Source organism: Dermochelys coriacea, chromosome 1, assembly GCF_009764565.3.
Source record: "Dermochelys coriacea isolate rDerCor1 chromosome 1, rDerCor1.pri.v4, whole genome shotgun sequence".
In the NCBI taxonomy this organism is placed as follows: Eukaryota; Metazoa; Chordata; order Testudines; family Dermochelyidae; genus Dermochelys; species Dermochelys coriacea.
This window is the reverse complement of record NC_050068.2, coordinates 140,338,120-140,357,258: the sequence shown is the minus strand read 5'-3', so window position 1 is coordinate 140,357,258 and position 19,139 is coordinate 140,338,120. Positions and strand designations below refer to the sequence as shown.

The 19,139-nt window shown below is 44.1% G+C and overlaps 1 protein-coding gene across 4 annotated transcripts in view; it reads left to right on the top strand.

Moving 5' to 3' along the window:
* The first annotated feature begins 8,241 nt into the window (after window positions 1-8,241).
* Window positions 8,242-19,139, top strand: part of RPS6KA3 (ribosomal protein S6 kinase A3) — a 132,658-nt gene continuing 121,760 nt past the window's right edge. For 2 of the 4 annotated variants that reach the window (XM_038398566.2, XM_038398557.2), the window contains exons 1-2: window positions 8,243-8,575; window positions 18,464-18,520. In XM_038398566.2, the coding sequence (XP_038254494.1) occupies window positions 8,504-8,575; window positions 18,464-18,520 (129 nt within the window). In that variant the 5' untranslated portion in view covers window positions 8,243-8,503. Of the gene's footprint in view, window positions 8,576-18,463; window positions 18,521-19,139 lie in introns of all 4 variants that reach the window. The other 2 variants (XM_043504731.1, XM_043504725.1) reach the window with 2 other exon arrangements.

Genomic DNA, 19,139 nt, shown 5'->3' with positions numbered 1-19,139 from the left:
TATGCCTTCTATGCAACTAGTGTGAGTTCCCATAATAAACATTGGAGACGCTTGTATTTTTTCTTTGTTTGTATTTAAACATGTAATATTTTTTGAATACCATCCCAATAACCCAAAAATGTACCTATTGTACTAGCTTTCAGAGAGAAGTCAGCAGGGGTTTACAAATGATGTAGTATGATCAGTGAGGCCAGGATTTCCTACTTGGTGAAGTCAACAGAAGTTTTGCCATTGACTTTAATGGGGCTAGGATTTCACACCAGTCTCTGCTGCACCTCCAAAGAGGTGATGTTGGAACAACGCTAGCAAGGTCTCAGTCTTACCTTTTTATGCCGATAGGTATGCTTTTAGATGTTAAACTGTGTTATCTATGGCTGATCTTCTAGCATTGGACACCACCAAAGTGTCAATGCTGACTTAGATCGATCTTCTATATTTGATACTACTGACCTCAAGATGTTTTTTTTTTCTTATTCATCTGCAGAATTTTGTGGGAAAAGACAGGTGAGGCATCTAGTAGGTTAATTCCTTCCTGTTCAGAATCCCTGTCTTTTTCATAGGATGGCATTGTATAGACAAAGTGGTAAGTCAGCTTTATTATGGCTATGGTGCCAAATGGGCAACCTGCATAGTATTGCAATTAATGTCTCACTTGCATGTAGTTAACCCCTCCAGAATATTGCTGAATCAGTGCTGCATACTATTTTCTGTTGAACGCTTGTGAATGCTTCAGTGTCAAAATAAATTGTGTGGGAGAGGAAGAAACAAAGTTGATAGCCACTTCAACCTAAATGACTGGTGCTGATTGTTGTTGTTTCTGGTAACTTAGAAATCTTTTACAGTTGTAAGAAATAGATGGGGAGAGATGTGTGCAGATGAAACATACAATGCTATTGTGGGTTATGGAACCAGAGAACCAGCTTGACCACATGATGTAAGGTGACAGAGTCTAAAGTATAAGTACTGTACTTGTTCTGAGAGTGGTGGTGAGTAGTTTTCGACTGTTTATTGCTCTTATACATGTTTTGTCCATTAAATTCTTACTCTTGCCTTTTCTCTCTGGATTCACAGGTAATAGACAGAGATGAACAAGGTGATCATCCAGTTTTCCAGGACACAACTAGCTGGAAATGCTACTATCTCTTCCTTTGCTTCACAAATTCTTAACAAAGTCCTTGTGGGCTAAAATCAGGTTAGCCTAGTCATTGTGGGATAAATCCAATGGAAAAGTGGAATGCCCAGATATGTAGGGAAGGGAGGAGAGAGTTCAGTTCCTATGTAGTAGGAGAACGTCTCTGTTCATCTGATCAACCAGAAAGAGGGATTATTTGAGGTTCCAGTGGATATGAGTTAAGGTAAGGTTTTGTCAAATTGAAAGGTGGCTGACAATCCTATTCCTATTCCTGCCCAATTTCACTCTCACCCAATGGGAATTCTTATCTGTCATTTACACAACTATAAATAAAGTAGTTCACATAAAGAAAAATGAATTACCCTGGGGTAAGTGAAAATAGAATCTAGCCCTAACAGGTATATATTTGAAGGGACTGGGGGAGGGAACATTTTTTCCTTTGTGCGTTACATGTGCTATATACCTTGGAGATGGGGAGGGATTCTGCTGTGTGTTTCAGACATTTAAAGTCAATGTGTATGTGAACTCTCTATTTATTCACAGTATCCCAGCAGCCAGCCTGCAAAATCTTGAGACTGTAAAGTGATCTGGTTCTGGTCAGTTTACTAGGAAACATTCCTGATTACAAACCTAAGCTTAATGGCTGTCAAGAGCTACTGAATTATTTCTCTTTTTCCATTACCTTAGCCTGAGCTTGACAGCAATAGCTGTCCAGAGTAAATCTCTTCATAATGTAAATCTAGGGCTCTATTCAGCCTCTGGTAGGGATTCGGTTGGAGAGATTTGTGTCAAATTCTGATTCATTAACTAAAATATAACCTGATTCTACACCTTGTGTAGTCACTTGCATTTGTGCAAAATGTAATGATGTAAGCAGTCAGGATGAGCTCCACCCTGACATCTGGTGGTGAGTTGTGGAAAAGAACTTCAGGGGCTGATCTCATTTGCACAGGCACACCCACCCCGCCTAGCATGAGCCCATAGCTGCCCAAACGGTCACTTTGGCTGCTGTGGGATCTCCAGTTTCTCTGTTATTGGGGCAGGAAGAATAAATTGTAATTATCCTGATTATGTGAATCAAAGACAGTGGAACTCTACTTAGCCTTTTGTTGGATGGAAGGACTCACCATCAACTAAGCAGCACTCGCTAGGCAAGGGACATGGGTTCCAAAACTCAGTGAATTGAGGGTGGGTTGGGGTCACCTTCTCTCTGGTGAGTGTGTGACATGCTAATTGCATTTTGTCCTCTTTCTACTGTGGTGTGTCAGAGCTAATTTTGATTCTATTAGGAGTCTAGTTACAGGTTGCTGAGCTGAGTTCACTTGGGGCCAATGGTGCATCAGCACTGAGGCTCCCCTACTACAGGCTGAAATCACAAAAGAGCTAAACTTACTAAGAGCTGAAATCACTCAGTGTTGTGTTAAGTAGTGGGGGAGCCTGAATATATGTTGTGGAGCAGTTTGCAGGACAGCGGCAGAGCAGAGCAGCTTTTGGAACAGAGCAGAGCTGCTGGTGGAGCAGAGCAGTTTGTGGGATGGCTGGAGCAGCTTATGGGGCACAGCTGGCAGAGAGGAGTGATTTGTGGGATGGCTGGTGGAGCAGAGACCCATGGAGAGGTGGGGCAATTGGCTTTGGACCACGTAAGGTGCCCCTTAACCCATCTCCACCCAGATTGGGAGGTAAAACTCTGCAGATAAACTTTTGAGCTCTGGTGCTGCACTGACCAGGGACAGAGACTTTTGGGTTGTTGGACTTTTGGGACTTTGGGTTGCTGGACTCAAGAACCAAAGGGAAAGGACATGCCCCAAATTGCTTGGGGTGGGGTTTTTTTGCTCATGGATTGTGTTTCCCCAACATAATGCTACATTGTTTCTCTCTCTTATTGAAATTCTTTTGCTACACTCAGACTCTGTGCTTGCAAGAGGGGAAGTATTGCCTCTTAGAGGCACCCAGCGGGGGTGGTATATATTTGTCCCAGGTCACTGGGTGGGGGCTCGAGCCGGTTTTGCATTGTATATTGGAATGGAACCTCTAGATACTGAACCTGGCCCTTGTTGCTGCCAACTCTGAGGGGCAGAAGGGTTACAATACAATATGGGTGAAAATGCTATCAAATATGAATGAAAGCATTTTACACTCACTCTTCCTAGGTGTAAATGGCCCCATAATCTGTTAAAAAAACAAAGATTATCTATAGCATCCAAAATGGGATGGGGTGGTAGGAATTGAGGCAGCGTGTGACATCTCCTCTCTTCTTCCTACAAAAAGCTGGGAACACTTCAGGTAACTTTTACTTGCTAGAATCAAACCACTAGTTAAATTATAATATATATGCAAAAGATTGTTTAAAATAAACTTTTTATTTAAAAATAAAACTTAGTGCATCTCATTTCTTTGCCTACTCTCCTATTTTCCTTCTATATTTTCCTTCTATATATTTTCTTCATTGTCCTTGCTTTCCTCTAACTTTTCTCTACACTCCTCTCCTATTTGCCTGTCTTAGGGTATGTCTACATAACAACATTAGGTCGATTTTATTTAAGTCAACATTGAGCCTCCAATTTAAGCAAGTCGATTTTGCATGTCCCCACTATGCTCATTGTGTCGGTGGTGTGCAGCCTGTGGGCCGTAGTTTTCCTACCCCTGAACTATGGGATGATGAGCAGGGCTGCAGAACTTTAAAATGTGCAAGGCCACTTTCATGGAACTGTGCGAAGAGCTTTCCCCAGCCCTGAAGCACAGCAATACTAAAATGACAACTGTGGTGACAGTTGAGAAGCGAGGGGAGATAGCCCTGTGGAAGCTTGCAATGCCAGATTGCTACCGGTCAGTGGGGAATCAATTCAGAGTGGGTAAATCTATCGTGGGATCTGCTGTGATCCAAATTGCCAGGGCAGTCAATAGACTTCTGCTAAGAAGTGTAGGTTTCAGAGTAGCAGCCGTGTTAGTCTGTATTCGCAAAAAGAAAAGGAGTACTTGTGGCACCTTAGAGACTAACAAATTTGTTAGTCTCTAAGGTGCCACAAGTACTCCTTTTCTTTTTGCGAATACAGACTAACACGGCTGCTACTCTGAAACCTGTCATTATGCAAGGCACTGAATTTAGCCGAATAGAGTGGAAATCTGTCAACTTCATGGAAATTTGTTAGTCTCTATGGTGCCACAAGTACTCCTTTTTCTTTCTAAGAAGTGTAGTGACTCTGGGCAACATGCAGAACATAGTGGATGGTTTTGCTGCGATGGGGTTCCCTAACTGCGATGGGGCGATAGAGGGATGCATATCCCTATCTTGGCACCAGACCACCTTGCCAAAGAGTAGATAAACCAAAAAGCATACTTCTGAATGGTGTGGCAAGTGCTGGTGGATCACAGGGCCGTTTCGCCGACATCAACATGGATGGTTGGGAAAGGTGCATGACTGTTCAGAAAGCTGCAAGCCGGGATGTTCTTTCCAAACTGCAAAATAATGGTTGGTGATATTGAAATGCCAATCATGATCCTGGGAGACCCAGCCTACCCCTTACTCCCATGGCTCATGAAGCCATACACAGGCAGCCTGGACATCAGTAAGGAGCAGTTAAGCCAAAGGCTGAGCAAATGCAGAATGGTGGGGGTGGAATGTGCCTTTGGACATTTAAAAGCCCGCTGGTATAGTTTGCTTACTAGGTTAGACCTCAGTGAAATCAATATCCCTATGGTTGTTGCTGCCTGCTGTATGCTCCATAATATCTATGAAACAAAGGAAGAAAAGTTTCCAGTGTGGTGGGGGGCAGAAGCAGATCGCATGGCAGCAAATTTTGAGCACCCAGACACCAGGGCAATAAGACAAGCACATCAAGGTGCACTGCATCTCTGTGAGGCTTTGAAAACTAGTTTCATCAATGACACACAGTAATGTGACACTTGTGTGTTCCTTACCAAGCTATCCCCTTCATTGCATGTACTCCCCTATATACTACACCACCGCTAACCACAGTGTGCTGAATGAATAAAGAGCCTTTTCTCCTCAATCCACTTATTTTTATTATGCTCACAAACACTGAGAGACAGCAAAGAAAAGTAAGATAGCCTGGGGCAAAAGGGCTGATAAAACTTGGGGGAAGGTGGGGGAGAAACAAGGACAGCTTGCTTACAGTTGCACCGCAGTAACAATCAAAGGTTGAGTATTGGCGCTTTCTGGTCTTTGCACTCTCCCCTGGAGTTGAGTGCAAGGAATACTGGACTCCCCCAATTCCCTCCTCCCCCAATCCCCTCCTCCCCGATCCTAGGACATCTGGGAGAGGAGGATGTGGAACTTGGCGACAATGGCAGCAGGTTCAGCGTAGACTGCAGCGGGACTCTAACATCCAGTTGCCTTTCTTAAACGTCAGCCAGACGCCTCAACATGTCTGTTTGCTCTCTCATAATCCACACCATCTCATCCTGCATATCACGCTCATGTTCCCTGCATGCTCTTCTTTCCTCGCGGTCATTGTGCAGGCTGTTGGACAGTGTAATCCTCCATGTACTGAGCTCCATCTTGTCATTCTCTGAGGCATGCATTAACTCATTGAACTTATCCTCCCGAGTCTTCTTTTTCCGCCTTCTAATCTAGGAAAGTCTCTGTCCCAGTGTGGAGGATGCGCCTATGGACAAGGTTTCAGCTGCAAAGAATACAAAGCACAAGGGTAGCATTGACAGTCTGGTGCAAGGTTAAATCTTTTCATAAAAGAAACACCCCTCAATGCACTTCCCTGTAAACCACAACGTAAGCAGAACCGCTGGCTACTGCCAGAGTGGGTTTGCTGTTACAGTCACAGTGAATATGGCTACAAGGCATGGGCAAGAGGTATTGTGCCGCAGCTTTTGTTAAAACATCCTTGGGATCAATGGTTCCAACCTCAGCACAGTCCCCTTTCCCATAGCAACCTGGATGGTGCTTGTGGGCAGGCACAAGCGTAAAGCCCTGCAAATAGTTTGATTGTTACAAAAGTGGCACCATGTTGGGATGGAAGGGAGACTAACAGGAAGTGTTGCCCACTCCTTTAAATGCTGGTTGCAATACGGGGTTATCCCTTCCAACCACAACCAGAGCACACTTGGGAAAGCGTGGTTTTGTGATCCAGAATTCATCAAACGGGGCGGATTTCTTATTGAATTGCTTGCAGTTTAATGGCTAGCATTTAAAACTTTCCCCGTTTTCATATGTAACCATATGCGATATCACTTTCCTGAGGGTAACAGAGGCGGAAAGGGAACAGATGCTGCAAGTGTCTGGGGACAGACCTGGTCCTTATGCTGCAATGCTGTGTGCCACAATGATGCCAGAAGAGTTAATATTGGAGGGGCCTGGGAAAGTGTCCTACTGTGGTGGACGAAATAAGGCAACCCTTCCCAGAAACCTTCTGCAAAGGATTACAGAGTACCTCCATGAAAGCTTCCTAGAGAGCTCCATGGAAGATTCCCAGGCCATCCCGGCACATAAACAATCTATTTCGGAGTGCACCCTCTGCATAGCTGGAATGGCCACTGATAACCACTATCCCAATGTTCTTATTCAGATTCAACATTAAAAATAATAGCATGTAACCCCTACAGTTTGATTGAAAATGTGTACTCACCAGAGGTACCTTCCCCAGCATCATGCTCTGCTGCAAACTGGTCCTGTGAGGGAATGGGCTCCAGAGTCAAAAAAAAGTTCTTGGCTGTTGGGGAGAATGTGTCCTCTGCTTGCCTGCCGCGCATTCTCCTCCTCCTTTTCCTTGTCAACAATATCTTCCTTGTTGTTGCCCAAGGTCACCCAGAGCTCCTGGGAGGTATCCACAGAGCATTTTGGGGCAGTGACGGGGTCACCACATAGAACCGCATGCAGCTTCTCATAGAAGCAGCATATTTGCGGCTCAGAACCAGAGTGACTGTTCGCCTCTCTTGTCTTCTGGTATGCTTGCTGAAGCACCTTTATGTTCACGTGGCACTGCTGTGTGTCCCTGGTATAGCCCTTCTCCCCCATGCCCTGTGTGATCTTGGCATAGATGTCAGCTTTTCTTCTGCTGGTTTGGAGCTCTGCCTGCACTCTTCTCTCCACACAGCAATAAGATCTGCCACCGCCTGTGTGCTCCATGCTTCAGCGCATTTGAGGCCTTGAGCATCCATGGTCAACTGTGCTGATGAGCTCTCCATGCCGATCAAACAGGAAATGAACATTCAAAAGTTCCTGGGGCTTTAACAGGTTTCCTGTATACCTGGCTGAAGTGAAGTGGAATTTACAGGTGCCAAGTTCTAACGGCGCAGGTGGGTGCTCAACCCACCCCCGTTCCCGGCCCACTCCTGCCCCCATTCCAACCCCTTCCCCAAAGTCCCCACCCCAACTCTGCCCCATTCCTACTCCTTCCCCAAATCCCCGCACTGGCCCTGCCTCCCCGCCTGAGCACGCCACGTTCCCGCTCTTCCGTCCTGGAGCTTGCTACAGCTGCAGAGGTAGGCAAGCGCTGGGAGGTAGGCGGAGAAGCAGGGATGCGGTGTGCTCAGGGGAGGAGGCGGAGGCAGAGGGGGGGCGGGGCAGGGAGCTTGGCTGCTGAAGGGTGCAGAGCACCCACTAATTTTTCTCCGTGGGTGCTAGGGTGGAGCTGAAAGTGCTCTCCAGAGCAGTCACAGTGGAGCACTGTGGGACACCATCCGGAGCTCAATTCATTCAAATTACACAGTGCAGGGTCTATACTATCCCAGTGTTGATGCGTGCATGTCGATGGAAGCACTACACGTCTCGTGGAGGTGGAGTGCAGAAGTCGACCTGACAAGCCCTTTAGGTCGGCGGAAGGGACGCGGTAGTGTAGACACTTGCATTATTAACTCGACCTAAGAGGGCATAAGTCGCCCTAACGTTGTAGCGTAAACCAGGCCTTAGTTAGTACTGTCTGAACCTCCAAGCTGCCTAAGAAGGGCACCGAGCATTGCCTAGGGCCAGGAATAGACCCTGAGCCTGCGCCGGCCGCGACTCCGCTCCTGGGCTAGCGCCCCTCCCGGCCGCAGCCCCCCGGCTCCCCCGCCCCCAGCTACCTGCGGCTGCCGGGGATTGGCTGGGTCGGCCCCGCCCCCGGCTGCTGACGTGCGCAGCCTCGGTTTGACGGGCAGGTATGGCCCGGGCGCCATGTTGCGAGCGGAAGCGGGGCGCTGAGGAGGCAGGGTAGCTCCGCCGGGCGGGAGGCGGCCGCGGCAGCAGAAGCCAGAGCCGGGTAGGGCAGGGCCCTCCGCCGGCCGGGGCGCCGCGCCGCACCGCACCGCACCGCACCGCAGCTCCTCGCCCTGCCCGCGCCGGGGGCTGCCCCCGTCCTACCTCGCTCCGCGGGGGCGCTTGAAAGCGGAGCGCGAAGGCGGCGGCGCCGAGCGGGGACGATGCCGCTAGCGCAGCTGGCGGACCCCTGGCAGAAGATGGCTGTGGAGAGCGCAGCCGACAGCAGCACGGAGGTACGGGGTCCCGCCGGGGGGGAGCGGGGCAGGGGGGTGCCGCCGCCGCCGCCGCCTCCTCGCCCCGCGCCCCGGCAGCCTGGGGAGGGGGCCCCAACTCTCTGGCCCGAGCCCACGTTGCCTCCGGGGGCGCCCTGCCCTTGGCGGACAGCGAGCGCCCGGCTCCCCGGGCGAGGCGAGGGGTGTTCGCGAGCCCCCCTGCCCCGCACTCCTGGCCCCGTGGGGAAGGGGCTGTAACGGGCTCCCCGCTCCCCGGGGCTGGGACGGGCTGTCCCGGGAGCCCCGCGTGGCTGCCCCCCCCTCCCGCGGGCGGTGTAATGATGGGGAGCGCGCTCGTCCCGGGGCTGGGCAGAGCGAGGTGTCACGCAACCCTCAAGTTTATGGGAAACTTTCCCGTGCCCTGGGCGCGGGGCGTGGGGAGCCGCGACGCTGGCCGGTGACGACAGGTCAGGCGGAGGCCGGAGGGTGAGGGAGCCGCACGGGACTTTCCTCTCTCGCAGCAGCTGCTGCTCGGAGCTCTGCCCTGGTGTCTCGCTCCCTCCCTAGCCCGTCTGAGTCTCGGCTGCGTGCCGCTTCCTTGTCTGTAGTGACCGACCCCCACGCAGGGGGATCGGCCGGGACCCCACCACTTCCGGAGGGCTGGGGGGGGGGCGGAGAAGGGGGTTAGCCTGCACCCTCTGGGAGGAGAATAACCTGCTTCTGCGCCGCTGAACGACTTGGCTGGTTTTGTTCCGTTCCGGTATCTGGTTACTGTCACCGCGAGTTCCCTCTTCCCGGAGTGGCCCAGCCTCCTCCACACGCCCTTCCCAGCCAGCGGACGCAGAGTTGAAGGAAACTAGCTCCTAATAGGGCAACTCTCTATAGCCGCCTGACCGTGTGGCAGGCCAGGCAGGCATATAAGAAGCCTGGCTTCATCTTCCATAATGTCTCTTCCCTCCACCCCCTTTTTCATTTCTCTGCTGTTGGAAAAGGACACTCATTCCTCTGATCCCAAAAAGTCTTTATCTAGGCAGAGCTGGGTTGTGCCTGCCGTTCTGGCTGTTTCACAATCATTTAGGTTACCCCGGCTGCCTCATATTGGTAACACTTGCTGTTTGGCCAGTTTTGGGGAACATCCGTGCAGTGCTGTGCAGTGTGGTTTCCTGCCGTTTATAGTGAGAGGACAGTAGGGTGGATGTTGGTGTAGTATAACATCAATGTCACAGTTCCTTGTGCATTTTTAGTTATTAGACTGAGTTGTTTCAAGTGCTGGTGAGGAGATTCAGATCCCTTTGTGGGGGATGATTAATTAAAGTTGTAGTCACTTCCATTTTTCATTAAATAAAGAATAGTGTGCTAATGTGGTTTGGACACCAGGTAATAAAGGCTTGCGAAGTTGTAATAATGCTGAGAAACTTGCCCCATTGCTTCCTGACTGCCTGCCACTTAAAAGGAGACTGCAGATTAATTTGACCTCCAGTGAAGCAATTCTGATAACACAATCATTTAAAAATACCATCATTCTTACAGGTTTCAGAGTAGCAGCCGTGTTAGTCTGTATTCGCAAAAAGAAAAGGAGGACTTGTGGCACCTTAGAGACTAACAAATTTATCAGAGCATAAGCTTTCGTGAGCTACAGCTCACTTCATGGCTATGTATATTTTTTTGTAATTAGGAAATGTATCGGCTAAATGCTGTGACTATAAGGAAGCCCCAATACTAAATTTAAAAGGTGTTGCGTTGATGCATGTGTGTTACTAAATATTTTAAGTTTCCATTATTCACTTGATTTCTCATTCTTCAAAATACTGTTTGGAGACTTTTTAAAAAGAAATATTTCAAAATGTATTCGGTCAGTTCATAAAGAAAAGTTATGCACATAAACAAGGCTTTTCTGTACTTACATTATCATGAGACACTTGTATATTTTTGTAGTGTTTCTACATAACCTAACTACACCTATCTGAAGGGTTTATGGTGTAAAGTCCAATCCTAACAAATACTTACGCCCATGCTGTGCTTCAGATACGGATATAATCCAAAATTATTTCAGGTTTACTTCTTACGTAGGACACAGATAACCATTGCTGCTTTGTTAGTGAATGTTCATACTATACAGGTACCTCTGATTTTCGGTTTATTTTTGTAAACGTGTGTTTTGGAACAGACTTAGTATTCTGAGTTACTGCAGTAGAACCTCAGAGTTACAAACGCTTTGGGAATGGAGGTTCGTAACTCTGAACAAAACATTATGGTTCTTTCAAAAGTTTACAAGTGAACATTGATTTAATACAGCTTTGAAACTTTACTATGCAGAAGAAAAATGCTGCTTTTAACCATCTTAATTTAAATGAAACAAAGCACAGAAACAGTGTTTGTTTCTTGTCAAATCTTTCTTTAAACTTTCCCTTTTTTAGTAGTTTATTTTTAACACAGTACAGTACTGTATTTGTTTTTTCTTTTTTTGTCTCTGCTGCTGCCTGATTGCGTACATCCGATTCCAAATGAAGTGTGGGGTTGACCGGTTAGTTCATATATCTGGTGTCTGTAACTCTGAGCTTCTACTGAATGAAGAAAAATTATGAATATTTGATTAGAATAATGAATTTATACATGGAATTTTAAAAAGAACCTAAGTGATGTAGGTGTCCAAAACCTGTCAAAATTCAATGGAAGTTGGGTGTCCATTGAAGAAGAAAATAGGTTTGTAAATAATGGTTGTTTGCCTGAAAGTTGTCTTTAAAAATAGTCAATTTTTAGATCAAGTATGTAAACAAATGGCTTAAATACTTAACCATATATTTAATTTACACGAGTTAGCTGTATTAGCAGCACTGCAATCTCTTGACTCACAGTCAGATCCCTGTGAGAGGTCTGTGTGTCTTCATGGAGTCCTTTTATGACTTAGTCTCCATAGCTATATGTTGGCTGTCATCTGCAGCTTTTGTAAATCGTGTACATTATCTATGTTTGCCATAGATATTCACTAAGGACTTGTCCACACTGTGATGCAGCAGTGCAGACAATGAAGGTATGGACTGCAGAGCGCACCAAAGTGTTACTATATAACAGCCCCATGTGGACGCAGCTGGTGCGAACAAAAGGTACATAGTTTGAATTAACACAGTCCTCTTTCAAACAGTTAGATCTCAACACTTTGTGTTCTGCGGTTTGCACATCTGTATTTCGCACTGTGAGGCAGTATAGACATAGCCTTACTCCTTAATGAAGCCCTAACGAAATCATAAGTTGTTATAGCAAACCTTGGTGTTACCTCACGTTATACCAGTGTTGGGGTTGATGAGTATTTTTCCTGTGAGGGAAATGAAGTGCCATGCAAACTTTTAAAGAGCTTTGGGGTAAAAACATAAATCCATACAATTATTCAAGGTGAACAAGAGGGCATTTGATTCACTATACGTTTCTACAGTACCCAAAAAAACCCAGAGAAATCCTGAATGAGCTCTCTGGGCATTATTGCAATGTAAAACATTTTGGGGTAGTTTGTGTTAATGATGGTACATAAAAGAAAATTTTATATTGTATATAATATTGAGGAAATATCCAAACTGTAAATCAAGCTCTGTTAAAGCCAGTGGAACTATATTGATTTACGTCAGCTTAGGTTCTTGCCCTACATCCTTAACCGGCATCTATGTCTCATGCTGAGTATATGCTATATGTTACGTAATCATACACAAGTCATGTTGGCCAAGAGTTTCAAATACTGGAGTCTTAATGTTGGGCTCCTAAATTCATATTTAAGCACCTGAACAAAAAGCCTGGTTTTTCAAAAGTTGCACTCCTATGAACTCCCATAAACATCAGTCAATAGGCTGTGTCTAAATATGGGTTTGGGAGCCTAACTTTCAGCACTTAGTTTTGAAAGTCTTGCCTATCACAAATAGAGATTGTTTAAAAGCAAGATATTTTATACTCATTCTTTCACTTACCTGCTGAATCCAGGATTATGTTGTTCTTGTGGCAGTCAGTGGGACGTTACTGCTACTTAAATGACTGGGATGAAGAGGCATGTAGTGAGTGATGTTGATGCATAAAAGCATATCGAATATGGTGCAGCATTGATGCTTATTACCCCATTTTTGCTGTTGCTTACACACATGCATAACTTTTAAGTACATGAGTAGTCAACTCAAAGTAGAAGTTAAGTGAATGCATAAGTGTTGGCAAGATTGCATCTGTTCTTTGCCATTTGCAGTCATAATTTCCAGTTGTGATTACTTCTGAACTTATTTTGTACATCAGTCTTTGGAATAGGACATACTTCTGGGGAGTAAGCCACAAGAACAAAGATCACATTTGCAACAATCCTTTACATAATAAAAACAGGGAAGAAGTACTGAAAACATAAGCAGGGTTGTCTAAACAGAACGTATCAATGGATATTGAAAGTTACTCAACTCTTTACCACCACTCCATTGTAGTGAAGAATTTCATCACAAAACGTCCTCTTAATTGTTCTTCATCGCTTCTTCTAAAGTATTTATCTATTCGAATGTAATATTTCTTGGAGTTTGCTTACTTCTGTAAGTTTATGACAAATGAAACTTTTTCATATAATTTTATTATAATAAAGCATTCTCATCTGATGCTTATCCATAATATGTATATATGTAAAAAAAAAGTATTGTATTTCAAATACTACTGTACAGGAGAGGCTCATGGATTTTCATGATTTCATTAGTAAAACAGATGTCATAACCATGTGAATACGATGCATATGAAACCTGCCATCCTTTTAATACTTGCTGCCAGTGATTTCATATTGGTATTTCTAAGCTTGTGAATGTTTTGCTGCCCTAGGGCGCAAGTAACATTTCTCACCACAACTACATATCTAGGAGACTAGAACTGGTAGTCCATGCAGGAGTGCAAGACAGATTGAATGGGGAACTGGGACTGGCTGGAAAAGGAGACGGGAACTGACTAAATGAGAGAGGGAATGGGATGAAGAGCTTGGGGTGGTGAAGAGACAGGAGGGGGACAGAGACTAGTTGGACGGGGTTGGGGAAAACTGGCAGAAGAATCTATCCCACTATAGAACACTTCTCTCCAGAGCCTGGAATGGAACCCAAGACTCTTGAGTCTCACCATTCCTTCTACTGTCAGCAATTGTGTGAAAGCCACTGGCTTCCCTGCCACCACTCCCACCACACTGGATTGCATTTCTTTGTTCTTGTTTCAGTGACCCTTTCAGAGATTAAAAATTATAGTCCTGAGATTTGCTGTATCTCTGGGTTAGTGACAAAATTACAATGTTCAACTGAAGAGTTAGAGACGTACTTGCATACTATTTAAAACTACGATCAATAGACCACTGAAGTCTGAGAATCTGCTTTTCAATAGCGTGCAGCATTATTTTTTGTTCTTAATGGACTATAAAGCTAGGTTATTGCGATTATTATCTCATATGAGCTAGAATGAATACATAGCTTTCCTAGCTGTAGCTCTAGCAACAAATATCAGTTCCTGATATAATAAAAAGGGTTGTTTCATTCTGTTGTTCCAGCTGCAGTAGTATGTACAGGGACAGCAATAGAGGTGCAATCCTCCTCTGCCAAGAATCTTACTCGGCAGCTTTTAAACATGAAAAGTCTAAATACACTACAGGCACCTTAAACGCATCTTAAATAGGAGGATAATTCTTCATATCCTTCAAGGAGAGGATGAAAAGCCTAAGCCATTGAAACAAAAATATAGACCACCAGTATTGATGGTTAGCACAGCAACGTGAATTCTCCTTTCATAAGGCTTTCAACATCTCAATAGTCCAAGACCAGAGAGGACCAATGTGATAACATAGGAAGACAGAGTATGTTATCACATTGGTCCTCTCTGGTTTTGGAGTATAACACAAGCCTTAAAACTTCCCCAGAATAATTCCTAGGGCATATCTTTAAGAAAAGCATCCAATTTTGATTTAAAAATGATCCGTGACGGGGAAGTTCCAGTGCTTAGTTACCCTCACTGTTAAAAATCTATCCCTTATTTCCAGTCTGAAGTTGTCTAGCTTCAGCTTCTAGCCATTGGATTGTTAAACGTTTCTCTGTTGGACTGAAGAGCTCATTATTAGATATTTATTCCTCATGTGTATGTACTTATAGATTGTAATCAAGTCACTCAATCTTTTATTTAAACTCAATAGATTGAGCTCCTTGAGTCAATCACTATAAGGCATGTTTTCTAATCTTTTAATCATTCTCTAGGTTCTTCTGTGAACACTATCCAGTTTATCAGCATTCTTCTCAAATTATGGCTACAGAACTGGACACAGTATTCCAGCAGCAGTCACACCAGTGCCAAATACAGAGATGAAATAACCTCTCTGCTCCTACTCAAGATTTCTCTATATGTGCATCCCAGGATCACATTAACTCTTTTGGCCATAGTGTCGCACTGAGAGCTCATGTTAGCTAATTATTCACTCTCTTCTCCCCCCAGTTCTTTTTCAGTCTCCGCTTCCCAGGGTTGTGTCCCTCATCACATAAGTATGGCTATATTCTTTGATTCTAGTCGTATTAAATCACATGTTGCTTGCTTATGTCCATCTTACCAGGTGATCCAAATCACTCTGACTCAGTGACCTGTCCTCTTCATTATTTACCTCTCCCCCAATTTTTGTGTCATCTGCAAGCTTTATCAGTGATGTTATATTTTCTCATAGGTAATTGATAAAAATGTTAAATAGCATAGGGCTAAGAACCAATCTCTGCAGGAGCCCACTAGAAACGTACCCACTCAGTGATGACTCCCTGGTTATAATTACATTTTTAGACCTATCAGTTAGCTAGCTTTTAGTCCCTTTAATGTGTGCTATGTTAATTTTATATTATTCTAGTTTTTTAAATCAAAGTAAGGTAATAAGCCCAGGTATTTCAGTCATTCTCTATCCTAGCAGGTCAGCAAGGTGACAAACCTCTTCTTTGTCCTGTGCGCTCTTCCTCTAGATGCTTGCACCAGATAGCTTTGTGGAAACTGCAAAGGTACAATATTTCCCATCAAGTCTGATGTGAGGGATGAGCCTTCCCTAGAAGTTCTTATTAACAAAAAGGCAATATGGTAATCCCTGCCTCTGTACCTGAACACTTTTCTCTCTAGGCCAAACCTGTTTCTTGGCATCTTAATCTAGGCTGGCACCGTATGCCGTGGCTTGCTCATGCTCTGGCCAGGGAATGGAAGGGGGGAGAACATAGTTTAAAGGAATGAATTAGCAAATTACTTTTAATTATAATGAGGACATGACTAAAAGAGCCCCCCCACTCACCTTGATTTTTAGGAGCTGTCCCTCTCAGGAGCTGTAAATGATCAACTTTTGAAAATCCATATAATGGGCTGATCTTCTCAGGGGTGTCCTTTTACTCCTCCCCCTTCTTCAGCTCCTCTGAGATGCGCTATTTTGATTTCCTGGAGAAGAGAGCATCACCAAAAACTTTAAAAATCATGCTTGCCTCCTAACACTTAATCCTTCACCTCTTCATACAAACAGTAAAAACCTCAACAATTAATATCATTGAGTTTTAATCCGCTATTTAAACATGTCAATTTTTGCAGCATATGGGAAGCAGATAGACAGTCTCAGCAGTTTGTCCATAGAGGTTAATCAAATAATTGTGAAGATGCTCATTTCCTATGTTGGATACCCACCATTGTAAGCCCGGTGCTTTGTCAGTTTACTTACTGCTGATAATGTTTTTAACATCTTTACAAGTGTGTGCATGTAGTACTTTGCACTAATATGGTCCATAGAGACAGCAAAAGAAACCCCCACAATTATTCAAACTATCTTTAAGTTTCTGTTTTCTAATAGATCATTGACTTGAATTGTGAACAACTATCAAGCAGTGTGATTAAATGAATATTAATTAACAGCACTATCTCAGATAATTACCTGATATCATCTTGGTCAGATAATTGCTTAACATAACTGGAGAAGAGCTTCTAGGAAATAATGAGTACACTGACGTTCTCTGAATACATTGATGAAATCTATGAGTATCTTATCAGGTCTGGTGCATCCATTTCATAGAGTCCACACAGCTTCATGTTCTGACATGCCACATCCTTGCTGAGAACGGCATAAATCCAACCTATTGTGTCTGTCTTTGAGCCAAAGTCATGTAGTGGGAAACTTAAGAGAATTGAGGGTTATCTGAGACTCAAAGACCCATTATGTTTAGTATAATCAAATATTGGAATCCAGAAGGGAAACTTCATAAGAGGAAGATTGTCCTCACAATCCATATTCCATCCAGGATAATGCTTGAAAGAACTACCAAACAACTTGCTAGTTGAAGGAACATAAGAATGCTCATGCTGGGTCAGACCCAAGGTCCATCAAGCCCAGTATCCTATCTTCCGACAGTGGCCCATGCCATGTGGTTCAGAGGAAATGAACAAAACAGGTAATCCTCAAGTGATCCATCCGCTGTCGCCCATTCCTAGCTTCTGGCAAACAGAGGCTAGGGACGCCATTGATGGACCTATCCTCCATGAATTTATCTAGTTCTTTTTTGAACCCTGTTATGTTCTTGGCCTTCTGTTACAGCATTGGCCTTCACCAAATCCTTTGGCAAGGAGTTCCACAGATTGACTGTGCATTGTGTGAAGAAATACTTCCTTCTTTTGTTTTAAACCTGCTGCCTATTAATTTTTTTTTTGGTGACCCCCTAGTTCTTGTGTTATGAATAAAGGACTATATCTAATAGCCAGAAAAAAATCTAGACAAGTAAGGCAAAGGATCCATCATTAAGGGTCGACATCATAATCCTAATGGTAAACTTAGCCCTGGAATAGAACAGTGAGAACTGGAATTTCTAGTAGATGGCAGTCGGTGGATCCTGCTTGATAACTTCTGCTTTGAGTGGCATAGATGTCTGTCAAAATTTGAAGCATTTCTCTAGCCCAGCTGCCATTTCTCCTTTTCAGAACCTCCTGGCAGCAGTGAAAGGAAAGGTCTCCTCAGTTCCTTAACCCCCTCCAAAGCATGCTGGCAGCTGTGTGGCATTGGGGAAAGGAAAGAGGTCTCTGCCACCTCATTCTTCACCTGTATTTTTTTTTTCTTTCTTTGCAGGGGGTATGTTAGTTGGGGGAAGAGGAGTTGTCATACGTTAACTCTGGTAGCTGCTTCTGCTTTGGGCTTTCTCCAGCAGCATAAAGTAACATGCTTTTTGATAGTTTTGCAGCTGGTCAAAGAGTTCTGAACAACAGAATCATTTTTAGTTTGTCTATTGCTGCTTCATAAGTAACAGAGACACTAGAGCTGTCTGTCTACAAGAGAACTGAAAATAATGAACTAACCCCTTTCTAACTGTGCCCAGTGACCAAGATGAGCAACAGTATGATGAGAACTGTGTTGCACTTAATATAAAGAGAGAGAAATTGGTTGCATATGCTCTTGAAAGCATGAAGTATTAATAAGTAGGGCCCTGACCTTCAAGCCTGATCATCATTGTCCTATTAAAAAAAAACAAAACATGAATTTATCCATTCCTGCTTGTGGCTTTTTATTATTACAATCCAAACTGCAAAAATAATTATTTTGTGGAATCTTTGACAGTGATGATAGTGGCTTGATACATATGATTGGTCTTGGGAAAGGGAGTTTTATTTGTGCTGAATAACTCTCATTGTGGGACTCATTTGGACTAGTGTGGTACTGTATGCAGATTGAAGTTTGGGTGTTGCTCTGTGCTATCCACAATATACTTACCTTTTTGAAGGGGATCACCATGTATCATACAGTTGAACTTCTCTGGGTTTTAGAGTCTAAAATGCTCATAATGCTATAGTGATGGGGGTCATGTAAGCACCCAAAGAAATGTTTTTCTGCTTTTTAACTGAATTCAACCATTTTAGTAACTTGCTGTCTATTTGCTATGTTTATTGTAGAATGGACAGCAAATTATGGATGAACCTATGGGAGAAGAAGAGATTAATCAGCAAACTGTAAGTAAAAGATTGCAAATGTAAGCTTTATTTTGTGGTACATTGTTAAAGGTCACTCAAATACTAAGAGCTGGCTGTAAGTCTCATAGTGTAAGCCCTGTGTTCGTTAGACCTAAATTGTTTGTCATGGATCTATATTTTTGAGGAAAAGCTTTCTTGCTGACCCACTGGTTCAGTACAGTGTCCCTTGTGTTAATTTCAGTACTAAATTCAGCTGTTTGTACAGTGCTCCCAGTATTTTTAGTGTGATGCAGGTTTCTCTATGGAAGGCACAAAGCTGTATCTTGTAGAAGTCAGGGGAAAACCAGTTGCTCTGACAACTGGAAAGGGCACAGATGTGGCATTTGGTACTAGGTGGCTTTTGCTAATAGGGAAGGGATGCATCTTTCTTTTGCCCCCTTTTGGACAAAGGCAAAGGTGACTGACTTTAGAAAGGGAGATGGGTGAATTCCTGGATTCTGTCACCCCAGAAATTCTGAAAATTATTTTATATTATATTATATTATAAAATTTACAGCACCCATTATACCCAATGTCAGTGAAGAAAGCACAACAGCTGTTTTTTGCTAAAATGATTCAGTGCAGTAGTTAAGAATGTTGATGGTGTTAGCTGATTGCA